Here is a 13,030-nt window from a genome sequence, read left to right as displayed (position 1 = left end):
TAAAGGGCATTGCTTTTCCAATGCTTTCCCAGCTTTTTTTTCAGTGCCAGTCAAGTTCTAAGTCTGCTTCCAACTCCATCCATTCCACTGTGATACTGAGCTGGTTGTTTCCAAATCATGTCCTAATTAAAACATCTTACTTGTGTGGCAATTCAGGACAGCCCTCAGTAGCAGCAGGAGAAGGCTGGAGAGGAGTCAAAAGCTTTTGTGCATCCTGTCTGTTTAGCAAGCGTGGAGTATTCTGCTCCCAGTAGATTCCATTTATCACGCAGGTAGCATAGGGTGCGATCTGTAAATGAAACTGTATTTTACTTATTCCCTGTGATGTCAATTACATGAATCAAATTAATTACCTTGAATAGCTGTTTCCATCAACTGAATTCCTCACACTTATTTTGACATCAAAAGATTTGGGTGCAGAACAGGCTGCCTGATAATTGGTGGTCAAAAGGGACCTCCTTTTACAATGCTGAATGCTTAAGGAGAGATTGTACCACTCTTGATTCCCACCTCCGGGAAAATTATCCTATCCCACTGAACAGGAGCCTTAAGTATACTTCCTTTGGTGGTAGTTAGCAGAGAATTTTGGTGACAGCAACCTATTCCTTCTGAAGTTGACACTTTGAATCATTGAGGGTTACATGCAAATTATGGGCTTTTCAGAAGCAGGTCTAAGTAATCAAGAGTTGAAGAACCCAAAATAAAAAACGCAAAAAAAGCTTTGTTCAGGTAGGATACCTTGCCAAGAATTGCCACCATTAGCATGAATTTCAGACAAGTGTTTTCATGACTAGAGGGCAGGTGCTCACAATTTATGGTGAATTCCAAAGAACAAGGAGCTCCTAACCTGGAAAAAATAGAAGTCCTACTTACATCATTGTTGAACCGTGATGTATAGAGTTCTGGATGCTTGTCATATTCTACTGGATCATAAACCCCATCAGTTTTCCTTACAAGATGTTGATGTCGACTTAGTACTGTTCCATATACTTTTCTTAGGTCTGTGATGAAGTAGGCAGTAAATCAGACAGAGATACTAGATACTGCAAATTTCTAATGCACATATGATTGATTTAGTAATACCTCCAGTTCTAGAGACCTCCTTCAATTCATGGGGTTCCACAAACTCACAAGGCAAAGCATTAAACATTTCCTGGGCACCCTGCAGATAAAAATATAAGATTTTGGAAATAATGCAAGACAATGGGAAATAATATTTATACTAAAGACTTTTGCATACTATACTTTATAGAGCCAGTATGCGGAGTCGGTAATGGTATGAATAGAATAGAATAACAGAGTTGGAAGGGACCTTGGAGGTCTTCTAATCCAACCCCCTGCTTAGGCAGGAAACCCTACACCACTTCAGACAAATGGTTATTTAATCTCTTCTTAAAAGAAGAGAAGCTCCAGTTTTGGAGCATTTACAACTTCAGGAGGCAAGTTGTTCTGCTGATTAATTGTTCTGTCAGGAAATTTCTCCTTAGTTCTAAGTTGCTTCTCTCCTTGATTAGTTTCCACCCATTGATTCTTGTTCTACCCTCAGGTGCTTTGGACAATAGTTTGACTCCGTCTTCTTTGTGGCAACCCCTGAGATATCGGAACACTGCTATCATGTCACCCCTAGTCTTTCTCTTCATAAGACTAGACATATCCAGTTCAAGCAACCGTTCTTTATATGTTTTATCCTCAAGTCCCCTAATCATCTTTGTTGCTCTTCTCTGCACTCTTTCTAGCATCTCAACATCTTTTTTACATCATGGTGACCAAAATTGGATGCAGTATTCCAAGTGTGGCCTTACCAAGGCATTATAAAGTGGTATAAACACTTCATGCGATCTTGATTCTATCCCTCTGTATAAGCAGCCTAGAACTGTGTTGGCTTTTTGGTAGCTACTGTACACCACTGGCTCATATTTAAGTGATTGTCCACTAGGACTCCAAGATCCCTCTCACAGTTACTACTATTGAGCAAGGTACCACATATACTGTATCTGTGCATTTTGTTTTTCTTGCCTAAATGTAGAGCCTTACTTTTTTCACCATTGAATTTCATTTTGTTAGATAGCGCCCAATCTTCAAGTCTGTCAAGATCCTTCTGTATCTTAAGCCTATCTTCCAGAGTGTTGGCTATTCCTGCTAGCTTGGTGTCATCTGCAAATTTGATGAGTTCCCTATCTATCCCTTCGTTCAAATAATTGATGAAGATGTTGAAGAGTACTGGGCCTAAAACAGAGCCCTGGGGTACGCCACTGCATACCTCCCATATGATGCTCAAATTGGCCAAGGAAAAATGCTATTCATATCCTACCTGACTTTAGATCACCATTCCCTCCTTCTCAATCCTTGCTCTCATTTCTTGCTCTCTGTAGACTCTACTACTGAATGTGTGATAGATACTACAGAGAGGGACCCCAGACCGCAAGAGGGCATTTGCTATTTTGACTCTAAGGGGCAAAATATCTGCTTTCAGCCTAGAAATCCTATGGGGAGATCTGAGAAAGCCTCTAAAATCCTGGAGATTCCACCAATGAGTGTACATGATCCCACTGTGGCATATAGTCAGTTTTAATATGACTATAGCCCATTTTCATTTACCTTTGAAAAAAAGAGGAGAAAAATATGTGTTGAGTCTTGTGGAAACTTTATAATGAGATGGGTGGTATATAAATTTAATAAATAAATAAAATAATACAACTATTTTGCCCTTTCTTTCTTTTCACAAAGCATTAAAAAAACCTTACTGACTAATATCAACTTCATGAATTAAATGTCCTGTTGGATTCCTAATTTACCTTTCTGACTATTACAGGAGTGTTTATACTTTTTGGGGCCATAAAACTGTGAGTGTGTTAGTTTTTAAAAGTCTATTTTGTGTATGTGTGTGTGTGTGAGAGAGAGGGAGAGAGAGAGAGAGAGAGAGAGGGAGGGAGGGAGGGAGGGAGGGAGAGGGAGAGAGAGATTTTGCACTTAGTCTTTTGTAAAACTCCATCCAGTTCTCATGAACTGTGATTCCATGGAAAACACAATGAAAACCAGTAGCGTATTTGACTATCAAGACAATTTGCAACAATAAAACAGATTAAGTGATATTTGTAAGGGTGGTTCTGGGGCCAAAAGAAAAAGAGAGGAGCAAAGTATCAGGAATGAAGACCATGAGTTTCCCACTTTGATATAAGGGCAATGCAGGGGTGAAATCCAGCAGGTTCTGACAGGTTCTGGAGAACCGGTAGCGGAAATTTTGAGTAGTTTGGAGAACCAGCAAATACCACCTCTGTCTGGCCCCAGAGTGGGGTGGGAATGGGGATTTTGCAGTATCCTTCCCCTGGAGTGGGCTGGGAATGGAGATTTTGCAGTATCCTTCCCCTGCCATGCCCACCAAGCCACACCACGCCCACCAAGCCACACCACGCCCACCAAGCCATGCCCACAGAACCGATAGTAAAAAAAATTGGATTTCACCACTGTGGCAATGTCTTGTTCTACCTGCTACCTGGGGCAATCACATTACTGCACTCGGTATTTATAAGGTAGATAGGCATTATGTACTTCTAAAAACTATTTATTAACCTGATATAGATAATAGCTTATGATTTCAGTGAGAAAATGTATTAATGTGGCATATTTCAAATGTGTTTTACCTTAGACACATTGCCAGTTCCTGTAAACACAAATGTGAGGGGCCCAATAGATTTCGGCATCAATCCTAAGGAAATTTCATAGCCAGCGTCCCGAACTGCTTGAACAGCCTGATTGCTATTTCTATAATTATGGGCCATACCAATATGCTGAAACCAAAGACAGAAAACAGTTACTGTTGTCAGTAGCACTTTCAGAAAGATTAACAATGTTTGGCTGGCAGTTTGGTACATAGTCTTACCATGAATGGAGTATGATGTCCCAAAGCCAGAAAACGTAATCCCATTCCATGTAAAATATTGATCATACCTGGATTAGAATTGCAATTTATATAGTTATTAATCAAATGATGCAAAATAAAATGTTTTTGTTGCCAAAACAAAAAAATCAATTGAAACACAGAACAGAATTGAAATAGCTTGTATATCAAATATATATCATCATCCTTTCCAAAATGGGTCAGTTCTGAAGTTTAGAAGTACAAATCCCTTCAGACCTTTATCAAATAAATTACTAGGAATGAAGGAACTCTAGCCTGCAGTGTTTGAAGGATTCCTGTTGGAGAAAGTTGCTATCTATTCTTATCTAAAATTGAGCCAGACCAGATCCTACATATAAATGCAATCTCCTATTCAAATAAATACTGGATAAGATTATCTATTACTTATCTTACTGATTAGATAATGTGAACCATCCACCCCTGAGTGAAGCATTGCATTCTAGTTTTTGTTTTAATGGGAAGAGGCAGGATGAGTAGCTACCAGGCAGTCTACAACTTCCCAAATGAAACTGAGCTATACAAATAGCCTGACTTTTGATTAGGTAAAATCTTATGGTCTAAGAGTGCAATATGTTGCAGAAATTTAAGACATTCTAATCTAAATGAATGAACTAAAACTGAACAAAACAGAAGGATCACTTTATATACACTATCACTTCATAGTTACCCCAAATATTCTTCTTGGAAAATAAGTGCACAATATTAATATTCAATCCAGATACCTGCAACTCCAGCCCACTTTCCAAACGCTACAACTCGCACTCCTCTGTGATCCACCATTTTCTCATAATCTATCAATCGAATCTTCTAAAAACATAGAGAGAAAGCATGTGTCAAGTCAAGTCATAGAAGCCAGGCTGCAGGTGGCTTCTCACATTAGTCTCCGTGATCCAGATTTTTAACAGAGGTGAATGTGGTTTCAGTTTTTATATCAGGTTTGGTGCCTCACAAATCCCATGCATATATCGCTGGAACAAATGGGATTGAAGCAAGTATCAAAGTTTAAGCCAGCTTTAATATCTTTCATTTCAGAAATAGTAGCATAAGAGAAATGTGCCTTTGTTTTACTCATGACTTCAAAATATTTTGTAGGCTTTTAAAAAAATCATTAATATGAATTCAAAATCAACTCTGTCTCCAGAGGGTATTTCTTGGCATTAGTGACTTTTTTGTTTCAACACAATCTTGATTTTTTAATTTGCATTTGATTTATCCTTCTTTTACTCCACTTGAATTTCTCTAAATAACCTAAAATACAATTTCCGTCTCTCCAATCCTTTGCCTAAATTAGTAATTAATAATTTACTGTGTGTGGATGGAGAAAAGTTCATGATAGAGATGTATGGGAACAGAAGGAAAAGCCAATTAAAGATAAACATCTTTTAATTATAGTAAAAAATTAAATCAAGCATTTGATGCATCTCTATTGAAATGTAAGCCACGCTGATGGGAATGTTTCCTGCTTAGATTAATATAGTCTAAAAATGCATAGCAGTAGATTGGGAGCATGTGTATTTTTCTTCTCCTTTTTTGCCTTTAAAACTCCTAACACACATTATAGATAACTGTCATAGTATGGAAAGTTAATTGCATGCTTGACAAGTATTCTCACACAGCTTCTATTGCATTTCATAATGGTATTATCATAACAATAGTTCTCAGTAAGTGCAGTATTACCTTGCTTAGGATCTCATCCAGCAAGGACATATTTGCCTCTTGAGCTTTGATAGTATGAGAGAAAAATGCATAGTTCTTGTTGGGAATTAGCTTGTCTTCTGGGGGCCTCTTCACACCCACAATAAGGCAAGCCTGGGAAATATCTTCTTGTATAATGCCTCCCGCTTTAATATAGTCCTGCCAATGGATCATTAAAAGGTTACTGAGACAGCCGAGATGAACAAAAGCAGAAAACAGAGATACGTTTTCTAGATGCTATTCTGAGTGAGTATAATTTATATCTATACTGGTCAAGAGAGATGTGCAGCTCTTCAGATTTGATTCTGAAGAGCTATTTTAGAACACGGGCAAGGCCGAATTATAGGCAGTGACTTACAACCACAATTGGAACCAGAATTTCTGATGCTAAAAAAGGCAGTTGTTAAGTGAGTTGTGCCCAATTGTATGACCTTTTCTGCCACGGTTGTTAAGCAACTCACATGGTTAAGTGAACCATGTAGTCATTAAGCATAGGCACTGGTATCTTTTATTTTTCAGTGCCACTGTTAACTCTGAACAGCTGTGAAACAAGTGGCTGTAAGTCAAGGACCACCTGTACAGAGCCTGCCACTCATTAAAGCAGTCACATCTGTTTCCAGGATCACGTAGCTATAGCAGAAGCCGCCCCCCCATGGAGTGGTTCTACAGTCCTGTAAAGGGGGGGGACTTTTGATTTTCAGTTAGATCATATTCATCAGCCCAGAGCAGAGCTGCAATATAATTCCTTTCACATTAAAAGAGAAGCTTCTGAACAAAAGATTCTTTGGTGTGAAATCCATCCTTCTTCACCTCTGCTGCTCTTGCCTATCTTTTTTTTATATATATATATATTTATGTCGCCCTTCTCCGGAGACTCAGGGCGGCTTACAATGCGTTAAGCAATAGCCTTCATACTTTTGTATATGTATACAAAGTCAGCTTATTGCCCCCACAATCTGGGTCCTCATTTCACCTACCTTAGAAAGGATGGAAGGCTGAGTCAACCTTGAGCCTGGTGAGATTTGGACTTGCAGTAATTGCAGGCAGCTGGTGTTAATAACAGTGCTTTAGTCTGCTGCACCACCAGGGCTCTATCTCTAATTCTTCTTATCATTCTTTTGGTTCATTCCTTCTTCCAAGCCTTGCTTTTGATCTAAGTCTTGCTTGAGGTATCTCAGGTATCTTTTTCCAAAGTCTCTGACTCTTCCTTCTTTCTTTTCTGAAAGCCTCCAGCTGCTTTGCTCCTGAGTAAGGGCATTTTAGCCCATCCATGTCAGGATTTCATTAGCTTTCCACAAAATCTCTCTATATAGTATAGACCAGGGGTCTCCAACCTTGACAACTTTAAGATTTGTGGACTTCAACTCCCAGAGATCCTCAGCCAACCAAGCTGGCTGAGGAACTCTGGGAGTTGAAGTCCACAAGTCTTAAAGTTGCCAAGGTTGGAGACCCCTGGTATAGACAGCTTTTGTTGTTTATTAATTTGCCCGTGCATTTCATGCATTCTTTCTGTTCAAAAGAGCAAAATAAAATACTACACGCAAACACCACCGTGACCTAAACATACCTTTTCATGGATGGCCCTGCGATTGGATGGTTGCACCAGAACTTTGTACCCCAAGTTGGTCAACATCTTGACATGGCGTGGTGCCAGAGGGGCTCTTCTTTCCCAGGCATTAACATCCTCTCTCCTGATTGCCAGGACAGACTTGTGATAATGCTGCCATCTTGAAAGGTGCCTCTCAAACTGATCCCCCGTGTGTTTGAATGCTTGCAGCATGATTGAAAACCTTGCCACAGCAAAGATGCAGTAACAAACGAATACAGCATAAATATGTTTTGAAGCAACATTTTAATGGAACAAGAGAGAAAGAAATCTTGATTCCTTAGAAATCTGCTGTAAAATCTAGGCAGCTAATAAGCCATAAACGCACATTGCCATTATTATTACCATTACTGCTCTTAGTATTACCACACTAATAGTCAAGCACTTTGAGTCCTTTTTTATTGTTCAAATGGCTTTTCTTTACTAAACAAGATCATAACAGCACTTTGCAGGTAACATATCAAAAACAGGAGAAGTGCCGTAAATATACATGTCATTCCAAAAAAAAGAAAAAACCAAAGGTGCTCCAAGAATTCAAAAAACACATCCAAACCAATCAATCCTAACCTTCCCCTAGAATTCACATTGTTTATGGTTCTGAATAAAAGTTCCTACCAACCACACTGATCAAAATTATAATAATCCACAATCCACAATTCCATTTAGTTTTTTAATTCATTTATTAAGTTTATATGACACACACACCCCACTATAACAGTGACTCTGGGCAGTTTACAGCATAATAAAAAGATAATACAAAAGAGTTAAAATTAAGAAGAATTAAATAGACTAAAAAGCCACAGGCATCACAGGGACGAAGATCTTTTCTCTAATCCAGTGTTTCTCAACCTTGGAAGCTTGAAGATGGGTGAACTTCAACTCCCAGAATCCCCCAGCCAGCAGCGCTGGCTGTGGGATTCTGGGAGTTGAAGTCCACCCATCTTCAAGCTTCCAAGGTTGAGAAACACTGCTCTAACCCATCAGCCACTCCCAACCTTGAGCGCTCCTATTGGGACTCCAAGTCAGCCTGCACAGCCAGATTTTAATTCTCTTCCAAAAGGACCCCAGTCCAAATCAATTTTTTTTTTCAATCCTGGTGACCACCTGTAGTCTTTGCAGTTTTCTTGGCAAGATTTTTCAGACATGGTTTGCCCTTTTGTGTCAAAGGTGGGACCAGAAAGTCTCCCCAAATGTCTACCCTGGTATCTTGACTGCCACACCAAACTATGCAAATGGGTACAAACACCAAACAATGCAACTTTAAATTTTTCTTAAATATTTATATTGTGATTAAGAAATAGCATTATACTCAATGAAATAATGCTTTGATATGTACTTTATCTGACCTCACCTAACATTTTTTTAAAGGCCTAGGTGAAAAAAAGTTCAAAGAGTTTACTGGAAAGATACATAAATTGAAACCCAATGAAACTCCTTAAGGAAAATATTCCAAATTCCATCACAAAAAGCCTTCTCCCCATTTGAAATTTGCATTGTGTTTGACATCAAAAGTGCCTCGAGAAGATCAATATCTATGTTCATAAGTAGGTTCACAAGAGAAAAAGTGGCATTTCTCATATTCAGGTTTATTCTGGCTATCTGAAGTCACTTTGGCCTTTAAAGCAATAATCAGAACTACTGTAGTTCAGTTATACTCAGGAATACATAGGACAGGATAAGGTATTTCTGAACTTGTATGATAAAATCAAATTCCAGTTCATATCCTAGCAGTTAGTACTGCTAGTAGCAACAAGCCTAAAAGAAAGTGAGGTTTCAGAAATTTATTTATTTACCAAATTTGGATATCACCTTCTCTCTCTTTACCAGAGAAACTCTCAAATTGCATACCAATTTATGCCAGTGTAGAGTTCACATAATGGTTTTAGATGTATTTGGACTATACGTTACAAACATTTTATAGTGTTGTTGTGAGATATTCTTACCCAAGCACAGGGATACATTTTTGAAACACTCCAGGGGAAAAGATAAGAAATAATCTATAAAACAACAGATCTCTGTTCACAATTAAACATAACCTCCAATGGAACAAAAGAGAAAGACATTTTACTTCTTGCTGTTGGGAGTTCTTAACCCTTCAAAGTTTTCAGCCACAGTGTCCACAATTTCAAACACCCCCTATGCCTCCAAAGTTAGAGTGCCCTTGTAATTCAGTGATTTACATGACCAAAATGCAATTTTGGAATTTATACATGTGCTAGCATGCATGCATATAAGTAACAAGAAATCTTAGCCTTAAAAAAAGTTCCACAAATAAATCTGTAATTGTTTACACCCAATTTTAAACACTGTAGCAAAGATGTTCATACTGTTCTGCCAACAGCAACATTGTTCCAGTTTAGTTGCCACTTCTAAAATCAATATACAGTTATATAACACCTTGACTATTACAGTTACCAAACTGAGTAACATGGGATAAGAAGGCACATATTCTTTTGAATTGTTAACTGACTTAAATATAGGAAAGTTAATAAATGAACAGTTTTCATGGTTGAAAAAAAAATGCAAACTGGGATTCTATAAGGAGAGCAGTGAGTTGATCAAATTTACTAATATTTGTAAGTTGTTAATTATATTAAAAGCAAAAGGAGATTATAATGAGCTCCAATAGGATCAATCCCAATTATCAAATAGCAAACAAATTAAATGGAAACAAGGATGTCATTCACTTTTTTTAAAAAAAATCTAAACTTCAAATACACATTAACAGGATCTAAGCCAGGGGACTCCAACCTTGGCAACTTTAAGATTTGTGGACTTCAACTCCCAGAATTCCTCAGCCAGCTTTGTCCACAAGTCTTAAAGTTGCCAAGGTTGGAGACCCCTGATCTAAGCAGATCAGAAGGCCTATTTTTGACTCACAAATGGGTAGCTTAAGAAAAATAACTGTCTAGAGTAGCCTTGCAGCCAGATAGGTGGCAAATAAATTTAACAAATAAATAATATAAATAAATATCAATCCAGTATATGGCTGCTGAAATGAAACCATTCAGACGGGAACAACAGAATTTCCTTATGTGACTTTATGACTTCAAACTTGGAGCACTGCTTATCATTGTGATCACCACAAGTGAAAAAAAGGATATTCTAGAGTAGTGGTTGTCAAAGTGTGATGTGGGGGAACTGTGGGCCTCTACAAGGAAAGCCTACAGTTTGGGGGTCTTTTTAGCTTGTGGCAAAACCATAGAAGAAGAAACTGGATAAGGATTTCATGGTATGAAAAATCTTTCTCCCAATGTTAGAACTCAGGATATGCAGTAAAATTAAATATGGGAAATTCAGGATGGAATTATTCTTTAAAATTCTGCAAAATACATAAATACACTAATGAATGAATGAGTTCGTTGATGTAAAAAGATGTTTTGATGGTCACCAATTAAGTTGGCCTTTAAAATGCTGTAGAAAAATTCATATAGGATCATCTACCAATGAGAATTCACCTTAATAAGTTATTTGCTTATTTTTCTTATACTGCTACTCATGGAAGTGAACCAATACTAGAAATACTCTGAATTTTTATAACTAACACAATAAAACTCAAAGTCATTAAATACTCCAATTACAACAAGGCATCCAACACACCTATTTATTTTCTCTGAGATCACAGGGAGCATTTACTGAACACTAGTTGCTAAGAAATGGCAATGGAAAATCACTGCCTCCTCTACATTTCTGAATTGTGCTATTGACCTGATCTTTACAGTACAGAAATAGAAAATCATTATCTGATACAGAAACAATCCCAGAAAAGTTGCAAAAGTAGCAATAATACAGCCAAACTTGTAATCTAAGCAAGAATAAGAAAATGGAACTAATCTAGAAGCCAACAGTATTATGTTGGATGGGGATAGGATGGGCCGATAACCTCAAAACTTTGTGCTCTTCTAAATAATGAATGCTGTTTTCTATGCAATTTTCTATGCAATTTCTTTGGCAGCATTTTCAGTAGTGGTTTGCCATTGCCTCCTTTCTGGCAGAGTTGAGGGAGAAGGAGTGGCCCAAAGTCAACCAGCTAACTTCGTGCCTAAGCAGGAGTAGAAATCACTTTCCTGGTTTCCATCCTAGTTCTTTTATTCCCTGCCTACATCAAACTGCCTCTCCAAAGGGACGGACTGCTATGCTATCTGTTAAATATGTAGATAGAAGTTGCCTTTGGAAGTCTCTAATCTCTAAAGCAATTCTTTAAAGCAAATCTTCAACTGCCCCAAGACTATTGAATGTTCATATTCCCAGAATGTCTTTAGTCGGACTGATCTTGGAGACCTCAAACCTCTTAAATGTTGTATTTTGCTTTATGATCTAGTGCAGGGGTCTCCAACCTTGGCAACTTTAAGCCTGAAGGACTTCAACTCCCAGAATTCCCCAGCCAGCAAAGCAAAGCTGGCTGGGGAATTCTGGGAGTTGAAGTCCTTCAGGCTTAAAGTTGCCAAGGTTGGAGACCCCTGATCTAGTAGCCAAAGAAACTTTTCAGCCAACTGCTTTCTCCTGCCTCTGTTTCTAGCTCTGAACGCCTGAGGGATTTTCATGTGGAGAAAAAAAAACCGAAAGTCTTTATTTTGCTCCTCTCTGATGCATAGCCAGGATGTTTCTCTCAACCTGAGGGACTCGACATCTATTGGAACCATCATTCCCGACTGACTGCCGATTGGGAATGTGCCCAAAAACCCATGTTGGAAAAGGCAAGGGAAGCGAACCCTATAACCCAAAGCCTGGGGGTGGAGGGGGGGGGTTTCAGGAGAAACGAGAAAAAAAAGAGAGAAGAGTTAAGGAAGGCTACGAAGCTCCCATTAAACGCCAGGAACAACAAGAAGAAGTTGTTCATAAGAGACGCAGCTCGGAGGAGGATTCGCTCCCGCCTCCCTTCGCTAACCTGGCGCGCCGCTCCCACTGCCCATGCGCTCCCCATGCGAGGCCTACTGCAAGGACAGGGAGAGCAGGTTCTGCAAAAGCAGCAGCCGGCGCATGTGCGCGCCGGGAGTCTGGGAGACTCCTAGGCCCGACTCGCCCGACCCATCCCCCGGAGTGACAAGGCGCCCAGCCTGCAGGGCACCGCTTACCTCAATGGTCGAGAGTAACGCCGGACCTGCCGCAGTTCCCGAAGAGGGCTCGACTTGCACCCGGGCGAGCAGGCGCCAGACCCTGCCAAGCGCCGCTATTTACAGAGCGGGGAGGCGCGGCGGGGAGAGTGAAGGCGAAAGATGCCTCCCTCCCCGGTAGCCAATCCCCGGCCGCTTCATGGGTACGAGCCTTCCCCTTCCGCCAGGCGAGGCCGGCCGGCAGAGCCCTCGCCTCCCCTTTGGCCGGCGCGCCTCGTTGGGCGGGTGCCCTGGGCATCCTGCGGGGAGTGGCGCTGCTTCGTCCAGAAGAGTTGCAAATCCAGAAGGGCGCCTTAAATTTTTCTGGGTTGTCGTGCGTGAAGAGGCGATCAGGGAGGGAGGGAGAGAGAGAGAGAGAGAAAGAAAGAAAGAGAAAGAACGAAAGAAGGAAGGAAGGAGAAAGAAAGAAAGAAAGAAAGAAAGAAGAAAGAAAGAAAGAAAGAAAGAAAGAAGGAAGGAAGGAAGGAGAAAGAAAGAGAAGGAAGGAAGAAAAGAGAAAGAAAGAAAAAAGGAAGGAAGGAAAAAGAAAGAAAGAGAAGGAAGGAAAGAGAAAGAAAAGGAAGGAAGGAAAGAAAAAAAAGAAAAGGAGGAAGAAAGGAAGGAAAGAAAGAAAGAAAGAAGAAAACAAAAGAAAAGGAAGGAGAAAGAAAGAAGGAAGGAAGAAAAGAGAAAGAAAGAAAGAAAGAAAAAGAAAAA

At 39.6% G+C, this 13,030-nt stretch overlaps 1 protein-coding gene across 1 annotated transcript in view; it reads right to left on the bottom strand.

Annotated features, from left to right (window-relative positions):
* AASS (aminoadipate-semialdehyde synthase) overlaps window positions 1-12,364 on the bottom strand; it is a 40,237-nt gene extending 27,873 nt beyond the window's left edge. Inside the window, exons 1-9 of the mRNA XM_070947059.1 lie at window positions 12,296-12,364; window positions 7,182-7,404; window positions 5,597-5,773; window positions 4,642-4,726; window positions 3,881-3,948; window positions 3,642-3,788; window positions 1,084-1,162; window positions 874-1,001; window positions 141-289 (exon numbers count right to left, since the gene is read on the bottom strand). Coding sequence (XP_070803160.1) covers window positions 141-289; window positions 874-1,001; window positions 1,084-1,162; window positions 3,642-3,788; window positions 3,881-3,948; window positions 4,642-4,726; window positions 5,597-5,773; window positions 7,182-7,394 — 1,046 coding nt within the window. The 5' untranslated portion in view covers window positions 7,395-7,404; window positions 12,296-12,364. The remainder of the gene's footprint in view (window positions 1-140; window positions 290-873; window positions 1,002-1,083; window positions 1,163-3,641; window positions 3,789-3,880; window positions 3,949-4,641; window positions 4,727-5,596; window positions 5,774-7,181; window positions 7,405-12,295) is intronic.
* Window positions 12,365-13,030: the final 666 nt, after the last annotated feature.

The sequence above is a fragment of the Pituophis catenifer genome, unplaced genomic scaffold (genome assembly GCF_029215685.1).
Source record: "Pituophis catenifer annectens isolate HBS135680 unplaced genomic scaffold, rPitCat1.0.hap2 SCAF_7, whole genome shotgun sequence".
NCBI classification, from domain to species: Eukaryota; Metazoa; Chordata; class Lepidosauria; order Squamata; family Colubridae; genus Pituophis; species Pituophis catenifer.
Note: the sequence above shows the minus strand (reverse complement) of the source record. Positions and strands in the feature narration are given on the sequence as shown.